Consider the following 20,159-nt stretch of genomic DNA (forward strand, 5'->3'; position numbering starts at 1 on the left):
CAGCCTGGGCGACAGAGCGAGACTCCATCTCAGAAAAAAAAAAAGGTAAAAAAATAGTTCTTCCTGATTCACATTTTTGTTTTCTTGCCAAAGTTTTTTAAATGGGAATAATACAGGCTTGTAAAAAAGTAAACAAAAAATAGAACAGAGGAATTATTTATGAATAGTAGTTTCCTGTTTGTCCCCCTCACCCCCGCCCAGTCTATTCCCTAGAGGTGGTCATTGCTAATAATTTGTTTTTATCTATGCAGACATTTCTATGCATATACAGATAAACATGGTATATATATGAATATGTATATGCTTTTTAACATAAAAGGAATAATACTGCACATACTGTTCTATATTTGGCTTTTCACTTATGTGCATCTTTCTATGCCAGTATATATAGGTGTGCTTCACTTTTTAAATCGCTGCCCCCAATTCTATTGTGTGGATCTACGGTAATTTAATGAGTCCTCTAGTGATATATATTTGGATTGTTTCCAGAATTTATTTAGTTTAAAAAAGTGAAAATTGGGCCTGGACACAGTGGCTCATGCCTCTAATCCCAACACTTTGGGAGACCAAGGCAGGAGGACTGCTTGAGCCCAGGAGTTTGAAACCAACCTTGGAAACATAGGGAGACCCTGTCTCTACAAAAATTAAAAATTAGCCAGGCATGGTGGTGCACATCCACAGTCCAAGCTAAGGTAGGAGGATTGCTTGAGCCTGGGAATCGGAGGATGCAGCAAGCCGTGATTGCCACTGCACTCCAACCTGGACAACAAAGTGAGACCGTATCTCAAAAAAAAAAAAAAAAAAAGTGAAAATTGGTGGTGGTTTATAAGCTCATGCAGCTTATTTTTTATTTTTAGTTAAACCAGCTAACTTATTTAAGTAACTTTAGAATTGCTTCTGACAAGTGTCCTTTCATTTTTTCTAATACTAAGAGTATGAGAAGAATTTCAAGGGCACAATTTACAACTTTAAAAACAGAAACAATGTCAGTATTTGGTAAAGAATCTCACAAAAGAGTTTTATATTTACCATACAGTGGTGTGGTGGTTGTATTCATTCCACAAGTTCTACAGAAAGCCCCCTGTGGTTCATTTTCTAACAGTTATTTTGTATACCAGAGCTGTATAGAAAATTATGGATGTTTTTCTTCGAATTGAAGAACTAACTGATATTATATCTTACATTTGGTTTTTATTTAGGCAAGTGGCTGTTCTTCCGGAAGTTCAGGTGACCCAAAATCCAGCAAATGAGCAAGAAAGTACAGGTATGTGGGTGGGTAACAGGTTAGAATCCGAGAATATCAACGTTAAAAGGACCATGAAAATGACCCACTTTACCTACTTATTTTCTATGTTTAAAAAAAAAAAATCTAAGCTCCAAAGAAGTTAAGTGATTTGGCCCACATTGGAGACTGAAACTTGGCACACCTGTCTCTTGGTGCAGTGTTCTTCCAGTACATATTCTATGATCATCTGTCAGCTAAGGACTCAAGACAATACCCATACTCTTCTGCTATACTGGTTTTACCAGCACTGAGGTTTAAATAGCTAGTAATAACCTGACTTCACTTTTTAGTTGTCACTAAAGAAAACTAAGAACCATTTTTATTAGATAGTCAGATTTTGGTTACAATACCAGATACATCGCCATAGCATTTTCCATCAGTTCTAATGAATTTGATGAGGAAACAAATGGTCACTTTAAGATTAGAGAGTTCTGGCTATAACTCTTTGAGGACAGTTGCTTATTGAAAAACTATCAGATTGTCGTACCAGAAATTCTACCACAGAGACAACTTCATGTGAAAAAAATTCTGGTTTTAGTCACTACTTTCTAGCAATGACCTAGGCAAGCTCTTCGAGTCTTGGATTTGTTACATGTAAATGGGAATAATAAACCAACTGTGGAATGTGGTTAGGCTTAGAGATCATTTATGTAAAATACTCTACAGGTAGTCAGTGCTCAGTGAGCATTTGTTGCTGCAACCACTTTGGCCCCTATCTATTTTCTCCCTATTAGAACCTAAAACAGTGGAAGAAGAAGAAAGTAATTTCAGCTCTCCACTGATGCTTTGGCTTCAGCAAGAACAAAAGCGGAAGGAAAGCATTACTGAGAAAAAACCCAAGAAAGGACTTGTTTTTGAAATTTCCAGTGATGATGGCTTTCAGATCTGTGCAGAAAGTATTGAAGGTGAGTGGATTAAATCAGATTGACTCATCAGCAGAAGCCCTGTTTCAGCTAGAGCTTCATTTTCTGAGTATTAGCACCATTTAGGTGGTTGTTTTATGCTAGGAAGTATGGGGGATACCTGGAGGCATCATACATTTTCCTTGTCCTTGAGAAGTTTGTCTTGTTGGAGAAATGGCCATATTTTACATGAAAAATTAATGATACAGATTATGTTTTCAACATTGCACACACCTTAGCGGAGCCCATGAGAACCCTGCTTCCCCCCACCAGCCTTGTCTTTTGCCATTCCCTCATGCGCCTTCTGTGCCCTTCTCTCTCCCTTGTGTGCCTTCACACATGCTTTCTCCTCTGCCTGGAGTTCTCTCCCTGCCCTCAGTCACCTGGTGAGCTCTAGCTCACCCTTCAAGATCTAGCTCAGACGGTCTTTCCTGACCTTCTGAGGTAGCTAAGCCCTCCCTCTCCCTCCTTTTGAATCTTACATGTTCTTCTCTCATAGCTTAAAATTTGTTTTGTACATGTTTGTTTACTTTTATCACTCACTCAACAGCGAACTCTTCATAAGGGCTGGAATTTTATTTTCTTATCCATCTTTGTTTTGCAAGCATGTAGGTATTCATCCGCCTTTGAAGGACTAGTAAATGTTCTCTAGGCTGTAAGTACTAGAAGAGTTCAAGGAGAGAAAGGTCACCATGGGTGAGTTAGTGTTATCAAAAACCCATGAAGATTAATAGAAGATTCTGTTAAAGGAGAAAATGGAATTTTGGTTAGGCAAAGAAGAATGCAGGGCTCTCTAGGAAGAAGAAGGAAGGTAAGCAAAGTTAGAAAGGCATGATTGCATTTGGTGGGTTTAGAGTAGTGTCAGGTGAGATGGCGTTGAAATCCATGTCAGGTGGTAGTGAAAGTGTCTGAACGGAGGGAGGAGGAAAACGAACAAAAGGGACTAAGATGGCGTATTTCCGGGTTCTTCATCACCGACTTTCCCGCGCCCGGGAAACCCACAGGTCAATTGCGCAGGCGCAACCTGACGTCTGACTGGGGAAACCGAAACCTACCTGGCCGCGCCTACCGCACGGCCCCCAACCCGCCCATGGCCGGCCTACTGCCCTCCCACTCCCAGGCCCGAGATATAAAAGCCGCTCCGGGCAGCCACGTGGCGCGAACTTCCTCGGCCCCGTCTCATATGTGGACCCAGGAACTTCACCCGAAAACGCCGGAGACCGGTGAACTTCGCCCTATCTTCTTTCACATTGGCTAGCTAATAAAGTTCTTTTTTACTTTACCTACTTGCCTTTTCTCTGGCGCCTGCTCTGGTGGTCGTATAAAACAAATCAGAAAGAAAATTGGGAAGGTGGATTGGGACAAGTTTTAGAGGGCCTTCAGTGCCAAACCATGAGGCCTTTGAAAACTTGAGGGAGTGAATAGAAGCAGAATTTCAGGAAACATAATGTGATAAGCTCTCTATATAAGACAGATTGAACTGGAGATGCTCAAAGATGAGAGTTCACTAATGAGAGTATTGCTAGAGTAGAGATGTCTGGTAATAAAACCCACATTTGGTGGGAAAAGAAAGGAAAGGAAAGAAGAATGAACACACTTGGTTGAATATGGAGAGGGGAGAGTCAAAGATGACCCTAAAGATTCAGGCCTGGGTGACTAAAACAAAAGATAATGCATGGAGAACAAAAGAGATAAGGAGTATGGAAATTCCACAGAAGACATTGATGTGGAGTGATGTAAGAAATCCATGTGGAAATGCCTAGAAAATTGGAAGGGATCACAGAATCTTGGGTTAGAGCTGGAAGGAACTGTAAGGATTTTCAAGTTCTGCTCTTAACTTTAAGGAACAGAGAGGTTATGATCTTCCTACAGTCCTGGTTAAATCTTTTTTTTTTTGAGATGGAGTCTCGCTCTGTCACCCAGGCTGGAGTGCAGTGGGTCGATCTGGCTCACTGCAAGCTCTGCCTGCTGGGTTCACGCCATTCTCCTACCTCAGCCTCTGGAGCAGCTGGGACTACAGGCGCCCACCACCACGCATGGCTAATTTCTCTTTGTATTTTTTCTTTGTTTTTTTTTTTTGAGACGGAGTCTCGCTCTCGCCCAGACTGGAGTGCAGTGGCCGCATCTCAGCTCACTGCAAGCTCCGCCTCCCAGGTTCACGCCATTCTCCTGCCTCAGCCTCCCGAGTAGCTGGGACTACAGGCGCCCGCCACCTCGCCCGGCTAGTTTTTTGTATTTTTTAGTAGAGATGGGGTTTCACCGTGTTAGCCATGATGGTCTCGATCTCCTGACCTCGTGATCCACCCGTCTCGGCCTCCCGAAGTGCTGGGATTACAGGCTTGAGCCACCGCGCCCGGCCTCACTTTGTATTTTTAGTAGAGATGGGTTTCCCCGTGTTAGCCAAGATGGTCTCCATCTCCTGACCTCGTGATCCGCCCACCTCGGCCTCCCAAAGTACTGGGATTACAGGTGTGAGCCACCGAGCCTGACCTAAATCATTACTAGTGCTGTTTTGATTAGGGGTACAGGGAACATAATAGTACCAAACATTCAGATGTGAGACCCATACTTCCATCAAGGGTTGTGAATGCGTTGGGGATTCAGATGTGATTTCGGAAGGTCTGACTTTCCTTAGTGCTTCTGTGTCCTCCAACAGAAAGAAGCCCTGCTGAGGAGTGCACCTTTCCAACTCCTTTCACATGTAATGAACTGATTTAAACTCTAAGCAAAATAACAAAACACTGTTCTAGGAGGTCAAGTGTTCACACTCTAGGGATTCTAAGCACAGTGCTTGTGCACATCATTGGTATTCAGAAGGGTTTATGTGCATATTTTCTGGCTTACAGTTTTCTTTATTTTCTTTCAGATGCCTGGAAGTCACTGACAGATAAAGTTCAGGAAGCTCGATCAAATGCCCGCCTAAAGCAGCTCTCTTTTGCAGGTAATGACTGGAGGTGTTATTCCACTCCTGTCTCAGAATATTCTGCTAAATTGTTTGCCTAAGGCAGAGTTGATTTTGTGGGAAAAAAAAATCAGTTAAAAGAATTTTTTTTCACAGCTTTATTGAGATTTAATTCATATGCCATACAGTTCACCCATCTAAAGCATACAATTCAGTGGTTTTTAATATATTCAGAGTTGTACGACCACCACTACTGTATAATTCCAGAACATTCTCATCATCCCTAAAAGAAACCCCCTATTCATTAGGAGTCATTCCTCAGCCCCTGGCAACCACAAATCTACTTTCTGTATCTATGGATTTGATTATTCTGGACATTTCATATAAATGAAATCAGACAATATGTAGCCTTTTGTGACTGTCTTCTTTCACTCAACACAATACTTTCCAGGTTCTTCCCTTCTGTTACATCTTGCCTTCCACATCAGTACTTCATTCCTTTTTATTGCCAAAGATTCCATTGTGTAGATATACCATATGTTGCTTATCCATTTATTAGTCAATGGACATTTGGGTGTTTTCTACTTTCTGCTGCAAATAATGTTGCCACAAATATTCATGTTCAAGTTATTGTGTAGACATGTTTTTATTTTTCTTCGGTACATACCTCAGAGTGGAATTGCTGGGTCATAGGGTAACTCTGTAACTTTTTGAAGTACTGCCAGGTTGTTGTTTTTCTTCCAAAGTGGCTACACCATTTTACATTCCCACCTGCAATGTACAGGTGTTCCCATTTCTCCACCTTTGCCAACACTTACCTGTTTTTGTTTTTGTTTTTAAGACATGGTAGTGTGAAATGTTATCTTTTCTTAAAGTTGAAATCATTTACCATTGGTATTAGACTTCATATTAAATTAGGTAGCATACAAACTTATTAATACACTTGTTTTGAGCAAACACTAAAGATTTTAATCAGCTGGATGCTGTGGCTCACACCTGTAATCCCAACACTTTGGGTGGCCCAGGCAGGAGGATTGTTTGAGGCCAGGAGTTCAATACCAGCCTGGGCAACATAGAGAGACTACATCTCTACAAAAAATAAAAATATAGCTGGGCGCGGTGGCTCACGCCTGTAATCCCAGCACTCTGGGAGGCCGAGGCGGGCGAATCACGAGGTCAGGATATCGAGACCATCCTGGCTAACATGGTGAAACCCCATCTCTACTAAAAATACAAAAAAATTAGCCGGGTGTGGTGGCGGGCACCTGTAGTCCCAGCTACTGGGGAGGCTGGGGCAGGAGAATGGTGTGAACCCAGGAGGCGGAGCTTGCAGTGAGCCGAGATTGTGCCACGGCACTCCAGCCTGGGCGACAGAGCAAGACTCCGTCTCAAAAAAAAAAAAAATCAGTTTTTAAATTAGGCAGGCATGATGGCACATGCCTGTGGTTCCAGCTACTTGGGAGGCTGATGTGGGAGGATCTCACTGAGCCTGGGAGGTCAAGCCTACAGTGAGCCAAGATTATGTCACTGTTCTCCAGCCTGGGTGACAGAACAAGACCCTGTCTCAAAAAAAAAAAAAAAGATAATCCTGCTCATAATTTTTACAATTCTACCCCAAAAATACGAGTCACATCCCTTTCTTTTTCTCTGACATAGCCCTTGTTATTCTCTCACCTGCAATGTTAAAAAGCCCTATAACTGAGTCTCCTATCTCGCCTCCTTGTACCCTCCGAGTCTCCAGAGGTGCCTCAAAATCTTACTATTGCCTACTAGTTACAGAGTACAATCTTCAACCCTTACGTATTTGTTATTAGTAAATATTTACTGACCACTCGTAAAATGCCTGGTACCATGTTCACACAGGATACAGTCGCTGAGTAGCGACCCAGCCCTGCTCTTTGAGGTTTCCAGTCTATGGATCCTTACATGGCGAGGTCCTCTTCAACCAGATTCATCTGTTCAGTCTCAGCTTTCCCTGCTTCCCTCACTGCTCCACATTCTTTTCTGCAGCCACACTACACTATTTACTGTTCCAGATCCATCCATTTTTCTTTTTCCCCCGAAGATGGAGTCTTACTCTGTTACCCAGGCTGGAGTGCAGTGGCGCGACCTCAGCTCACTGCAACCTCCATCTCCCAGGTTCATGTGATTCTCCTGCTTCAGCCTCCTGAGTAGCTGGGACTACAGGCACATGCCACCACACCCAGCTAATTTTTGTATTATTATTTTTTTTGAGACGGAGTTTCCCTTTTGTTGCCCAGGCTGGAATGCAATGGCGTGATCTCAGTTCATTGCAACCTCCACCTCCCAAGTTCAAGTGATTCTCCTGCCTTAGCCTCCTGAGTAGCTGGGATTACAGGCATGTGCCACCACGCCTGGCTAATTTTGTATTTTTAGTAGAGACAGGTTTCTCCGTGTTGGTCAGGCTGGTCTCGAACTCCTGACCTTACGTGATCTGCCCACCTTGGCCTCCCAAAGTGCTGGGATCACAGGCGTGAGCCACTGCACCCGGCCCATCCATGTGTCTTAAAGTGTAGTTTGTAGGTGTGAATCAGAATCTCTGGGCTTGGAGCTGAGAAAGCTGAATTTGTAACATGTGTCCCCAAGCAATTCTTTATACCCTACATGTGCTTTCACATCAGCATAACATGGTTCATGCAGTTCCCTCCACCAGGACCTACTTCCTCCATCTACTCTCTTCTCTCCAAATTCCCTGGTTTACACAACAAACTCCTATTAATCCTTTAAGACTTTGCTCAAGGTCAGCTCTTTTCTTTAACCTTTTTTGATCATTCTTCCTGTGCCTACGGAAATCCCAACTCTTAACTGATTTAAAGAGTGAAATAATTTATCATCTTATATAACAGAAAGTCCAGAGGTAGGACAGACGTCAGATCGATTAGTACAGGAGCTTGCAATGTCATCAAATACCTAGATTCTTCTTTCCACTTTACGATCTATAGTAAAACTTCATCTTCAACCTGATAGCAAATGGCTGCAGCAGTTCCCACAGTAACATTCAGTCATTGCAGTGTTCAGAGGAACAGGAGAGGCTCTTTCTTAGGAACAAATGGAACACAGACCAGAATTTGGTGCCATGTCCATTTCTTTTTTTTTTTTTTTTTTTTTTTTTGAGACAGAGTCTTGCTCTGTTGCCCAGGCTGGAGTATCGTGGCACAATCTTGGCTCACTACAACCTCCGCCTCCCGGGTTCAAGCGATTCTCCTGCCTCAGCCTTCCGAGTAGCTGGGACTACAGGTGCACGCCAGCACACCCGGCTAATTTTTGCATTTTAGTAGAGACGGGGTTTCACCATGTTGGCCAGGATGGTCTCGAACTCCTGACCTCAGGTAATCCACCCACCTCGGCCTTCCAAAGTGCTGAGATTACAGGCGTAAGCCGCTGCACCCAGCCCCATGTTCATTTCTAAGCCAGTCTCTGGCAAAGGGACTAGGATTCCCAGGATTGTCTTAGACTAATCATCTGGGGTAGAAGGTTTAACTTGGAGGTTAACCACAATGACCCTTGTGTTCCCCAATCCAAAACCTGTCCATTATTCTCCATTTCCAGTGCTGCCACCTTGTCCTTACCCTCATGACCTTATATTCTAGTGGTGTATATGTATATGTAAGTACCACGAAGAAGATACCATGGGGAAATGAAATAGAGAGTGACACAGAGGTGGGTAGTTGGTGGCAGGAAATCTGGAATCTCTTGATGAGGTGACATTTGAGCTTAGACCTGTGTGATGATGAGAAGAAGCCAATCATTGCAAATACATAAAGCGGAAGTCCTAAAGGCAAGCTAGGAGGCTGAGGAAGGAGAGTTTGAGCTTATAATGTGCCAAGATCATACCTGTGAATAGCCACGCACTAGCTGGGCAACATAGTGCAACCCATCTCTTAAAAAAAATAGAATTAAATTAACTGTGTTTTCTAAAGTCCTGACACAGAGGAAACAGCAGATGAAAAAGTCCTGAAGTGGGAATATCTTTGATGTGTTTATTGTCTGTCTCTTCCATGAAGTAAAAGCTCTATGAATACAGGTACCTTGCCTGTCTTGCTCACCTCTATGTTCCCAAGGTCCTGTCTGGCACAGTGGAAAGATGGAAAGAGTGCCTGGGATATTTTAGGCATACAGTAAATATTTATTGAATGAATAAATGAGTCTCCCACAAGCAAAACAGATTGTTCCTTCTTAAGAGTTTCCATAGTACTGTATATTATACCTTAATTTGGACACTGCACATTGTATGGTTTGTATACATCTCTGCCCTCCTCTGCTGTGAGCTCCTTAAAAATAGACAGGGGCCCACACATAATGCATCTTTGTTTTCTCATTATCAACACAATATTAATCTCATTGTAATCCCTCTGGTGAATGAGAGTTGAACATTCAGTGTACATATTAAAAGGAACTTTATGTGAAAATATACTTGAGTAGGTAGTATGTTTTTCAATGTCTTTTTGTTTAACCTAAGAATTCACGGCCGGGCGCGGTGGCTCAAGCCTGTAATCCCAGCACTTTGGGAGGCCGAGACGGGCGGATCACGAGGTCAGGAGTTCGAGACCATCCTGGCTAACACGGTGAAACCCCGTCTCTACTAAAAAATACAAAAAACTAGCCGGGCGAGGTGGTGGGCGCCTGTAGTCCCGGCTACTCGGGAGGCTGAGGCAGGAGAATGGCGTAAAAACCCGGGAGGCGGAGCTTGCAGTGAGCTGAGATCCGGCCACTGCACTCCACCCTGGGCGACATAGCGAGACTCCGCCTCAAAAAAAAAAAAAAAAAAAAAAAAAAAGATTTCACAGCAATCTAGAACTTCCAGGAAAAAATTATTAAGGAAAATTAGTGGTCTGTAGAAAAAAGAGTTTGCCCGCCACGTGCGGTGGATCATGCCTGTAATCCCAGCACTTTGGGAGGCCGAGGCGGGCAGATCACGAGGTCAGTAGGTCGAGACCATCCTGGCTAACATGGTGAAACCCCATCTCTACTAAAAAATACAAAAAAATTAGCTGAGCGTGGTGGCGGGCACCTATAGTCCCAGCTACCCAGGAGGCTGAGGCAGGAGAATGGCGTGAACCCAGGAGGTGGAGCTTGCAGTGAGCCAAGATCGTGCCACTGCACTCCAGCCTGGGCCACAGAGCGAGACTCCATCTCAAGAAAAAAAAGAAAAAAGAGTTTGCCATTGCCTTATATGGCTTAAGTTCTTATCTTGTAGAGTTGTGTTATATACTTAAGCCAAAGTCTTAGGGGACCAACAGTTGTGATCATAAGAATGTCACTTATTTGGGGCTAGTGCAGTGGCTCATACCTGTAATCTAGCAAGTTGGGAGGCCAAGGCAGGAGGATCACTTGAGGCCAGGAGTTCAAGATCAGTCTGGGCAACACAGTAGGACCCTGTCTCCACAAGAAATTTAAAAATTAGCCAAACACAGTGGCATATGCCTGTAGTCTCAGCTACCCAGGAGGCTGAGGTGGGAGCGGCTTGAGCTCAGAAATTCAAAGTTACAGTGACCTACAATCATGCCACTGCACTCCAACCTGGGCAACAAAGTGAAACCTGTCTCTTAGAAAAAGAATATTGCTTATCTAGAGACAACATTCTTTTTGTTTGTTTTTGAGATGAGGTCTCACTCTGTTGCCCAAGCTGGAGTGCAGTGGCATGATCATCTGCTTTTTCATCTGCTGTTTCCTCTGCGCCAGGACATTATACCAAGGTTACATCTCTAAATATGCTTCATAACACAAACCGTATGTCTGCTGGAATTGCATATGTGCAGTTGCAGTCCTAATACAGTTACACTTATGAAATGGATACCTGATCCACAACAGACAGCATTACTGTTTCTATATCTATTAATAATACCAAAAGCAATATTTATAAATGAAATAATATTGTTTACTTAATAAAAATATAAAGAACATTAGCTATTTGCTAGTGTCAAAAAGAAGGGTGGCAGTTGTAACTGTGCCCTCTCCCTTTAATGGAAAAAGCCAAATAATTTTAAAATGAAAGCCTTTCACCATTGATGCCAGCAAACTTATATAAATGTTGTTTTCATAAAATAAAAATAGGCCAGGCGCGGTGGCTCAAGCCTGTAATCCCAGCACTTTGGGAGGCCGAGGCGGGCGGATCACGAGGTCAGGAGATCGAGACCATCCTGGCTGACACGGTGAAACCCCGTCTCTACTAAAAAATACAAAAAACTAGCCGGGCGAGGTGGCGGGCGCCTGTAGTCCCAGCTACTGGGGAGGCTGAGGCAGGAGAATTGCGTGAACCCGGGAGGCAGAGCCTGCAGTGAGCTGAGATCCGGCCACTGCACTCCAGCCTGGGCGGCAGAGCGAGACTCCGTCTCAAAAAAAAAAATAATAATAAAATAAAATAAAATAAAAATAAATTTAAAATGCTCATTAACAGCATGAGACAGTGAGTAGAACAAAGCAGCTACTGAGTGTATTACTCTACACATTCATCATAACAACACAAGAGAGTTCTGTGTTAGGGGTGTATTAACATTGCTTTTAAACTTTAGTGAGGCTGGCTGGGTGCTGTGGCTTACACCTGTAATCCCAGCACTTTGGGAAGCCGAGGCAGGTGGATCACCTGAGGTCAGGAGTTTAAGACCAGCCTGGCCAACCAATATGGTGAAACCCTGTCTCTACTAAAAATACAAAAAAATTAGCTGGGCAAGGTGGCATGCCCCTGTAGTCAAAGCTACTTGGGAGGCTGAGGCAGGAGAATTGCTTGAACTCAGGAGTTGGAGGTTGTACTGAGCCAAGATCGGACCACTGCACTCCAGCCTGGGTGACAGAGTTAGAGTCTGTCTCAAAAAAAAAAAAAGAAAGAAAATTAAACTTTAGTGAGGTATCTGGGGGAATATGAGCTTATAGAACCTAGGTAATCCATTTCTAGATGGATTATATTTATAGTTATGCAGTCCAGAGTTCATATCTTGTCAAATCATGTGGCCTTGGGAGTGTTACATCAATTCTTTTTTTTTTTTCTTTTTTTTTTTTGAGATGGAGTCTTGCTCTGTCGCCCAGGCTGGAGCGCAGTGGTGTGATCTCAGCTCACTGCAAGCTCCGCCTCCCGGATTCACGCCATTCTCCTGCCTCAGCCTCCCGAGTAGCTGGGACTACAGGCGTCCACCAGTACGCCCAGCTAATTTTTTGTATTTTTAGTAGAGACGGGGTTTCACCATGTTAGCCAGAATGGGGATGGTCTCGATCTGCTGACCTCGTGATCTGCCCGCCTCGGACTCCCCAAGTGCTGGGATTACAGGCATGAGCCTCCGCACCCAGCGTTACATCAATTCCTTAAGCCTGTTTGCTCACCTGAAAATGAAGCTAGTAATTCCTGCCTTGTGTGGTCATTATGAGCATTAAATGAAATAACACGTTTATATAGCATTAGCATATAGCATTTCTGTGTAATACAGCACATACAAAATAGTCCGTAGTTTGGTGACATGCTTTTTTCACTTAACCGTCTATCACGAACATTTTCCATATTAATAGATCTGTATCAGCATCATTTTAATGGCTATCTGATGCTAATTTCGAGGTAATATGTACTATAATTCACCCTGGAGTAACCTCTGGCAGAGCGACTGTAGCATAGGCATTTCTGTAGGACTGTGCTGTTTCCTGTTGACTGCACTCCTCACTGCCCTAGTGCTTCTGATTCTTCTAGGTGTTAATGGTTTGAGGATGCTGGGGATTCTCCATGATGCAGTTGTGTTCCTCATTGAGCAGCTGTCTGGTGCCAAGCACTGTCGAAATTACAAATTCCGTTTCCACAAGCCAGAGGAGGCCAATGAACCCCCCTTGAACCCTCATGGCTCAGCCCGGGCTGAAGTCCACCTCAGGCAAGTTCCCTTCTTTTCTGTCAGCAGTTTTGGATCTCGATTTTCTTATCTCATGACACAGTCGTCTTCCCACATACCCTTTGAGATTTCCAGTGTTAATGCCATCGTCCTTTACTGCTTTATTAAAGCATTTCTGTAAATACTTTTTCATCTTTTGGCCCCAGGAAGTCAGCATTTGACATGTTTAACTTCCTGGCTTCTAAACATCGTCAGCCTCCTGAATACAACCCCAATGATGAAGAAGAGGAGGAGGTACAGCTGAAGTCAGCTCGGTAAGTCTTGAGTGGGGTGCAGTCATTAGAAACTGCTTTCCCTCTCCTCCAGCTGGTCAGGGCACTATGTAGGAATGTGTTTGCATCAGAATTTCCTGGATAAGATTTAAGAAGACTGAAATCCATTTGTGTTGAAGTAGCAGTAGGTGCCTGGTAAGGAGTGAGGAATATAAGGTACAGAGGAGAAATTCAAAGAACTGTAAGATGCATATTTTCTTTAATGACAGTATACTCTGTCAGCTTTGGTTGTACCACCATAGTCGTCATGGTCAGAAAGTACTATATATACTAAAAATGGGGCCCATTGGCCAGGCGTGGTGGCTCATACCTGTAATTCCAGCACTTTGGAAGGCTGAGGTGGACAGATCACAAGGTTAGGAGTTCAAGACCAGCCTGACCAACATAGTGAAACCCCGTCTCTACTGAAAATACAAAAATTAGCCCGGCATGGTGGCGTGCGCCTGTAGTCCCAGCTACTCAGCAGGCTGAGGCAAGAGAATCGCTTGAACCCAGGAGGCAGAGGTTACAGTGAGCTGAGGTCGCGCCACTGGACTCCAGTCTCGGTGACAGAGCGAAACTCCCATCTCAAAAAAAAATGGGGTTCATTTTATAAGGCACTTATTCAGTTTGGCATTGAACAGAAAGTGTACTAATTTTCTCTAGGAACCTTCAGTTCAAGACTCAAAACATTATTTCCTGAAGAAAATTCGTTAATAGTATGTCTTATCTCTTAGGAGGGCAACTAGCATGGATCTGCCAATGCCCATGCGTTTCCGGCACTTAAAAAAGACTTCTAAGGAGGCAGTTGGTGTCTACAGGTATGGCTAAAATTCTAGAAAGAACTATAGAAAACGAATGCAGTTTTTCAAAATCAAAGTAGACCAAATGCTGAAGTGACCTTCCTCAGTAAGTGAGGATTTTACGGATACTGTTTATTGACCCTTGTATCCTGGGATCCTGCACCTGCTTGTGTTGAACAAGGACTTTAACATAATAAGCATTAAAACATTGCTGCTTCCAGTGGGTTGCAGAATGGAAATACCTTTTATCTTTGGCCATTTGTTAGAACAATATACACAAATCAAGGGTCCAAATTTTTATTTTCTCAAGTATATGTCCCTCCTGAGGAAGTAACAGACCAGAAGAACTTATTCATGTATTCATGCACTTAACCTTACTTGCAAAATTTGTGTCTGACCTCTTTTCCATCTTTGTCCTAGGTCTCCCATCCATGGCCGGGGTCTTTTCTGTAAGAGAAACATTGATGCAGGTGAGATGGTAATTGAGTATGCCGGCAACGTCATCCGCTCCATCCAGACTGACAAGCGGGAAAAGTATTACGACAGCAAGGTAAGTCTCCCACTTGCACTCACCCAGTTCTTTTGTTTTGCTGTAGAAAGGGACCAGTATGATCCCTGGATCCCAAAAGAAATAGTGTATGTTACCAATTCAAAGATGTTAATTTAAAAAAAAAAAAAAACAACTGAAATTCGTGAGGGGCCCAGTAAAAATACAGAATCCACTCTGAGGATTAGCATAGAAAGTTACTCTTAGAGGTCTGTCTGAGTGGCTCCTGGTATCAGAAGCAAATAGCTATTCAAGTTTTAGGTTTCTGTTTCCCGCAGAGACATTAGAAGCCTCTAGACTAGTGGCCTGTAATCTAGGAACTCCTCATGGAAGCATCTTGAAAGATAGGTACTGGGAGAAATCTGGGAATTTTACTAGAAGAAACTTTATCAGCAGCTGTAGGTAATATCAAGAGAAGATTGGGAACTGTTCTTAAACCTGAGTTTATAAGAAATGACAAGTTATTCTCCTTTCTCCTGCATGTACAGGGCATTGGTTGCTATATGTTCCGAATTGATGACTCAGAGGTAGTGGATGCCACCATGCATGGAAATGCTGCACGCTTCATCAATCACTCATGTGAGCCCAACTGCTATTCTCGGGTCATCAATATTGATGGGCAGAAGCACATCGTCATCTTTGCCATGCGTAAGATCTACCGAGGAGAGGAACTCACTTATGACTATAAGTTCCCCATTGAGGATGCCAGCAACAAGCTGCCCTGCAACTGTGGCGCCAAGAAATGCCGGAAGTTCCTAAACTGAAGCTGCTCTTCTCCCCCAGTGTTGGAGTGCAAGGACGTGGGGCCATCCAAAGCAACGCTGAAGGCCTTTTCTAGCAGCTGGGAGCTCCTGGATTGAGTGGGCACAGCTGAGGGGCCTCTGTGATGGCTGAGCTCTCTTATGTCCTATACTCACATGTGATCACAGTCCCGGAGAGAGAGTTGAGGTCTTGAAGAAAGATCTATGATCAGCTTTCTCCTGGGGTCCCTCCAATTGTTTACCGTTAGAAAGTGGGAATGGGGTCCCTAGCAGACTTGCCTGGAAGGAGCCTGTTATAGAGGGTTGGTTATGTTGGGAGATTGGGCCTGAATATCTCACAGAAATAAGTTGCCATCCTCAAGTTGGCCCTTTCCCAAGCACTGTAAGCGAGTGGGTCAGGCAAGGCCCCAAATGGAGGGTTGGTTGGATTCCTGACAGTTTGCCAGCCAGGCCCCACCTACGGCGTCTGTGGAACAAACAGAGGTCTGGTGGTTTTCCCTACTATCCTCCCACTCGAGAGTTCATTCCTGGTTGGGAGACAGGATTCTTAGCACCTCTGGTGTCAAAAGGCTGTCATGGAGTTGTGCCAATTAATTACCAAACATTGAGCCTGTAGGCTTTGAGTGGGAGTGTTGTCCCCAGGAGCCTTATCTCAGCCAATTACCTTTCTTGACAGTAGGAGCGGCTTCCCTCTCCCATTCCCTCTCTTCACTTCCTTTTCTTCCTTTCCCCTGTCTTCATCCCACTGCTTTCCCATGCTTCTTTCTGGGTTGTAGGGGAGACTGACTGCCTGCTCAAGGACACTCCCTGCTGGGCATAGGATGTGCCTGCAAAAAGTTCCCTGAGCCTGTAAGCACTCCAGGTGGGGAAGTGGACAGGAGCCATTGGTCATAACCAGACAGAATTTGGAAAAGTTTTCATAAAGCTCCATGGAGAGTTTTAAAGAAACATAAGTAGCATGATTTTTTAGGAGATGAAAAAGATTATTTAAATAGGATTTAAATCATGCGACAACCAGAGTATCACAGCCAGGATGACCCCTGGGGCCCATTCCTAAGACATGGTTACTTTATTTTCCCCTTGTTAAGACATAGGAAGACTTAATTTTTAAATGGTCAGTGTCCAGTTGAAGGCAGAACACTAATCAGATTTCAAGGCCCACAACTTGGGGACTAGACCACCTTATATTGAGGGAACTCTGCCACCTGCGTGCAACCCATGGCTAAAGTAAATTCAATGACACTACTGCCCTGATTACTCCTTAGGATGTGGTCAAAACAGCATCAAATGTTTCTTCTCTTCCTTTCCCCAAGACAGTGTCCTGAACCTGTTAAATTAAGTCATTGGATTTTACTCTGTTCTGTTTACAGTTGACTATTTAAGGTTTTATAAATGTAAATATATTTTGTATATTTTTCTATGAGAAGCACTTCATAGGGAGAAGCACTTATGACAAGGCTATTTTTTAAACCGCGGTATTATCCTAATTTAAAAGAAGATCGGTTTTTAATAATTTTTTATTTTCATAGGATGAAGTTAGAGAAAATATTCAGCTGTACACACAAAGTCTGGTTTTTCCTGCCCAACTTCCCCCTGGAAGGTGTACTTTTTGTTGTTTAATGTGTAGCTTGTTTGTGCCCTGTTGACATAAATGTTTCCTGGGTTTGCTCTTCGACAATAAATGGAGAAGGAAGGTCACCCAACTCCATTGGGCCACTCCCCTCCTTCCCCTATTGAAGCTCCTCAAAAGGCTACAGTAATATCTTGATACAACAGTTTCTCTTCTTTCCCGCCTCTCTCCTTTCCAGCGCAACTTCCAGAGTGGTGAGAGATGGCAATCTTTTACATTTCCCTCATCTTTCTTACTTCAGAGTTAGCAAACAACAAGTTGAATGGCAACTTGACATTTTCCATCGCCATCTGCCTCACAGGCCACTCTTTCCTTTCCCTCTGCCCACCAAGGCCTCGTATCTGCAGAGAACCCATTGATCACCTTGTGCCCTCTTTTGGGGCAGCCCGTTGAAACTGAAGCACAGTCTGACCACTCACGATAAAGCAGATTTTTCTCTGCCTCTGCCACAAGGTTTCAGAGTAGTGTAGTCCAAGTAGAGGGTGGGGCACCCTTTTCTCGCCGCAAGAAGCCCATTCCTATGGAAGTCTAGCAAAGCAATACGACTCAGCCCAGCACTCTCTGCCCCAGGACTCATGGCTCTGCTGTGCCTTCCATCCTGGGCTCCCTTCTCTCCCGTGACCTTAAGAACTTTGTCTGGTGGCTTTGCTGGAACATTGTCACTGTTTTCACTGTCATGCAGGGAGCCCAGCACTGTGGCCAGGATGGCAGAGACTTCCTTGTCATCATGGAGAAGTGCCAGCAGGGGACTGGGGAAAGCACTCTACCCAGACCTCACCTCCCTTCCTCCTTTCGCCCATGAACAAGATGCAGTGGCCCTAGGGGTTCCACTAGTGTCTGCTTTCCTTTATTATTGCACTGTGTGAGGTTTTTTTGTAAATCCTTGTATTCCTATTTTTTTTAAAGAAAAAAAAAACTTAAGCTGCATTTGTTACTGAAATGATTAATGCACTGATGGGTCCTGAATTCACCTTGAGAAAGACCCAAAGGCCAGTCAGGGGGTGGGGGGAACTCAGCTAAATAGACCTAGTTACTGCCCTGCTAGGCCATGCTGTACTGTGAGCCCCCTCCTCACTCTCTTTCTACCAACCCTAAACCCTGAGGACAGGGGAGGAACCCACAGCTTCCTTCTCCTGCCAGCTGCAGATGGTTTGCCTTGCCTTTCCACCCCCTAATTGTCAACCACAAAAATGAGAAATTCTTCTTCTAGCTCAGCCTTGAGTCCATTGCCAAATTTTCAGCACACCTGCCAGCAACTTGGGGGATAAGCGAAGGTTTCCCTGCAAGAGGGAAAGGCGGCAAAAATGGCATAGCTATCTCCAAAACACATCTGAGTTCATTTCAAAAGTGACCAAGGGAATCTCTGCACAAAAGTGCAGATTGAGGAACTGTGGTGGGTCATTCCCAAGAATCCCCCAAGGGGCATCCCAAATCCCTAAGGAGTAACAGCTGCAAACCTGGTCAGTTCTCAGTGAGAGCCAGCTCACTTATAGCTTTGCTGCTAGAACCTGTTGTGGCTGCATTTCCTGGTGGCCAGTGACAACTGTGTAACCAGAATAGCTGCATGGCGCTGACCCTTTGGCCGGAACTTGGTCTCTTGGCTCCCTCCTTGGCCACCCACCACCTCTCGCACAGCCCCTCTGTTTTTAGACCAATAAGAAGAATTAAGGGGGAAGCCCTGGCAGCTATACGTTTTCAACCAGACTCCTTTGCCGGGACCCAGCCCGCCACCCTGCTCGCCTCTGTCAAACCCCGGCCAATGCAGTGAGCACCATGTAGCTCCCTTGATTTAAAAAAAAAAAAAAAAAGGAAAAAAAAAATACAACACACACACAAAAATAAAAAAAAAATCTTCTAATGAATGTATCTTTCTAAAGGACTGACATTCAATCAAATATCTGAAAATACTAAAGGTCAAAACCTTGTCAGATGTTAACTTTTTAAGTTTGGTTTGGGATTTTTTTTTTTTTAAATAGAAATCAAGTTGTTTTTGTTTTTAAGGAAAAGCGGGTCATTGCAAAGGGCTGGGTGTAATTTTATGTTTCATTTCCTTCATTTTAAAGCAATACAAGGTTATTGAGCAGATGGTTCTGTGCCGAATCATGAATGCTGGTCAAGTCACACACTCTGGAAACTTGCAACTTTTTGTTTGTTTTGGTTTTCAAATAAATATAAATATGATATATATAGGAACTAATATAGTAATGCACCATGTAACAAAGCCTAGTTCAGTCCATGGCTTTTAATTCTCTTAACACTATAGATAAGGATTGTGTTACAGTTGCTAGTAGCGGCAGGAAGATGTCAGGCTCACTTTCCTCTGATTCCCGCAACGGGGGAACCTCTAACCATAAAGGAATGGTAGAATAGGCCATTCCTCGAATCAGAGAAAAATGCAGACATGGTGTCACCTGGATTTTTTTCTGCCCATGAATGTTGCCAGTCAGTACCTGTCCTCCTTGTTTCTCTATTTTTGGTTATGAATGTTGGGGTTACCACCTGCATTTAGGGGAAAATTGTGTTCTGTGCTTTCCTGGTATCTTGTTCCGAGGTACTCTAGTTCTGTCTTTCAACCAAGAAAATAGAATTGTGGTGTTTCTTTTATTGAACTTTTAACAGTCTCTTTAGTAAATACAGGTAGTTGAATAATTGTTTCAAGAGCTCAACAGATGACAAGCTTCTTTTCTAGAAATAAGACATTTTTTGACAACTTTATCATGTATAACAGATCTGTTTTTTTTTTTTTCCTTGTGTTCTTCCAAGCTTCTGGTTAGAGAAAAAGAGAAAAAAAAAAAAAAAAAAAGGAAAATGTGTCTAAAGTCCATCAGTGTTAACTCCCTGTGACAGGGATGAAGGAAAATACTTTAATAGTTCAAAAAATAATAATGCTGAAAGCTCTCTACGAAAGACTGAATGTAAAAGTAAAAAGTGTACATAGTTGTAAAAAAAAGGAGTTTTTAAACATGTTTATTTTCTATGCACTTTTTTTTATTTAAGTGATAGTTTAATTAATAAACATGTCAAGTTTATTGCTGCACATGGTTAAGCTTCCTTTTGGCTTTGGTTGGAGAGGGTGGAGAAAAGGGGGAGGGGCATGGCCTGTGACCTGGTCACAAAGTACCTTCCACAGTCTTAAGGTGGCATCACTAAATCATTCCCTGTCGCCCACCTTCAGGTCCGCTCCACACTGGC

The 20,159-nt window shown here is 43.5% G+C and overlaps 1 protein-coding gene and 1 long non-coding RNA gene across 15 annotated transcripts in view; one reads left to right on the top strand and one right to left on the bottom strand.

Annotated features, from left to right (window-relative positions):
• KMT2A (lysine methyltransferase 2A) overlaps window positions 1–18,158 on the top strand; it is a 91,459-nt gene extending 73,301 nt beyond the window's left edge. For all 14 annotated transcript variants that reach the window (XM_065529038.2, XM_065529041.2, XM_065529040.2 and 11 more), the window contains 8 exons: window positions 1,200–1,264; window positions 2,020–2,190; window positions 5,054–5,128; window positions 12,783–12,961; window positions 13,126–13,229; window positions 13,964–14,047; window positions 14,450–14,579; window positions 15,065–18,158. In XM_065529038.2, the coding sequence (XP_065385110.1) occupies window positions 1,200–1,264; window positions 2,020–2,190; window positions 5,054–5,128; window positions 12,783–12,961; window positions 13,126–13,229; window positions 13,964–14,047; window positions 14,450–14,579; window positions 15,065–15,340 (1,084 nt within the window). In that variant the 3' untranslated portion in view covers window positions 15,341–18,158. The remainder of the gene's footprint in view (window positions 1–1,199; window positions 1,265–2,019; window positions 2,191–5,053; window positions 5,129–12,782; window positions 12,962–13,125; window positions 13,230–13,963; window positions 14,048–14,449; window positions 14,580–15,064) is intronic.
• Window positions 13,029–14,481, bottom strand: LOC141408526 (uncharacterized). Its single transcript, XR_012423754.1, has 2 exons — window positions 14,428–14,481; window positions 13,029–13,379 (listed from the first exon to the last, which is right to left on the bottom strand). It is a non-coding gene; the product is annotated as an uncharacterized lncRNA (long non-coding RNA).
• Window positions 18,159–20,159: the final 2,001 nt, after the last annotated feature.

Source organism: Macaca fascicularis, chromosome 14, assembly GCF_037993035.2.
Source record: "Macaca fascicularis isolate 582-1 chromosome 14, T2T-MFA8v1.1".
NCBI classification, from domain to species: Eukaryota; Metazoa; Chordata; class Mammalia; order Primates; family Cercopithecidae; genus Macaca; species Macaca fascicularis.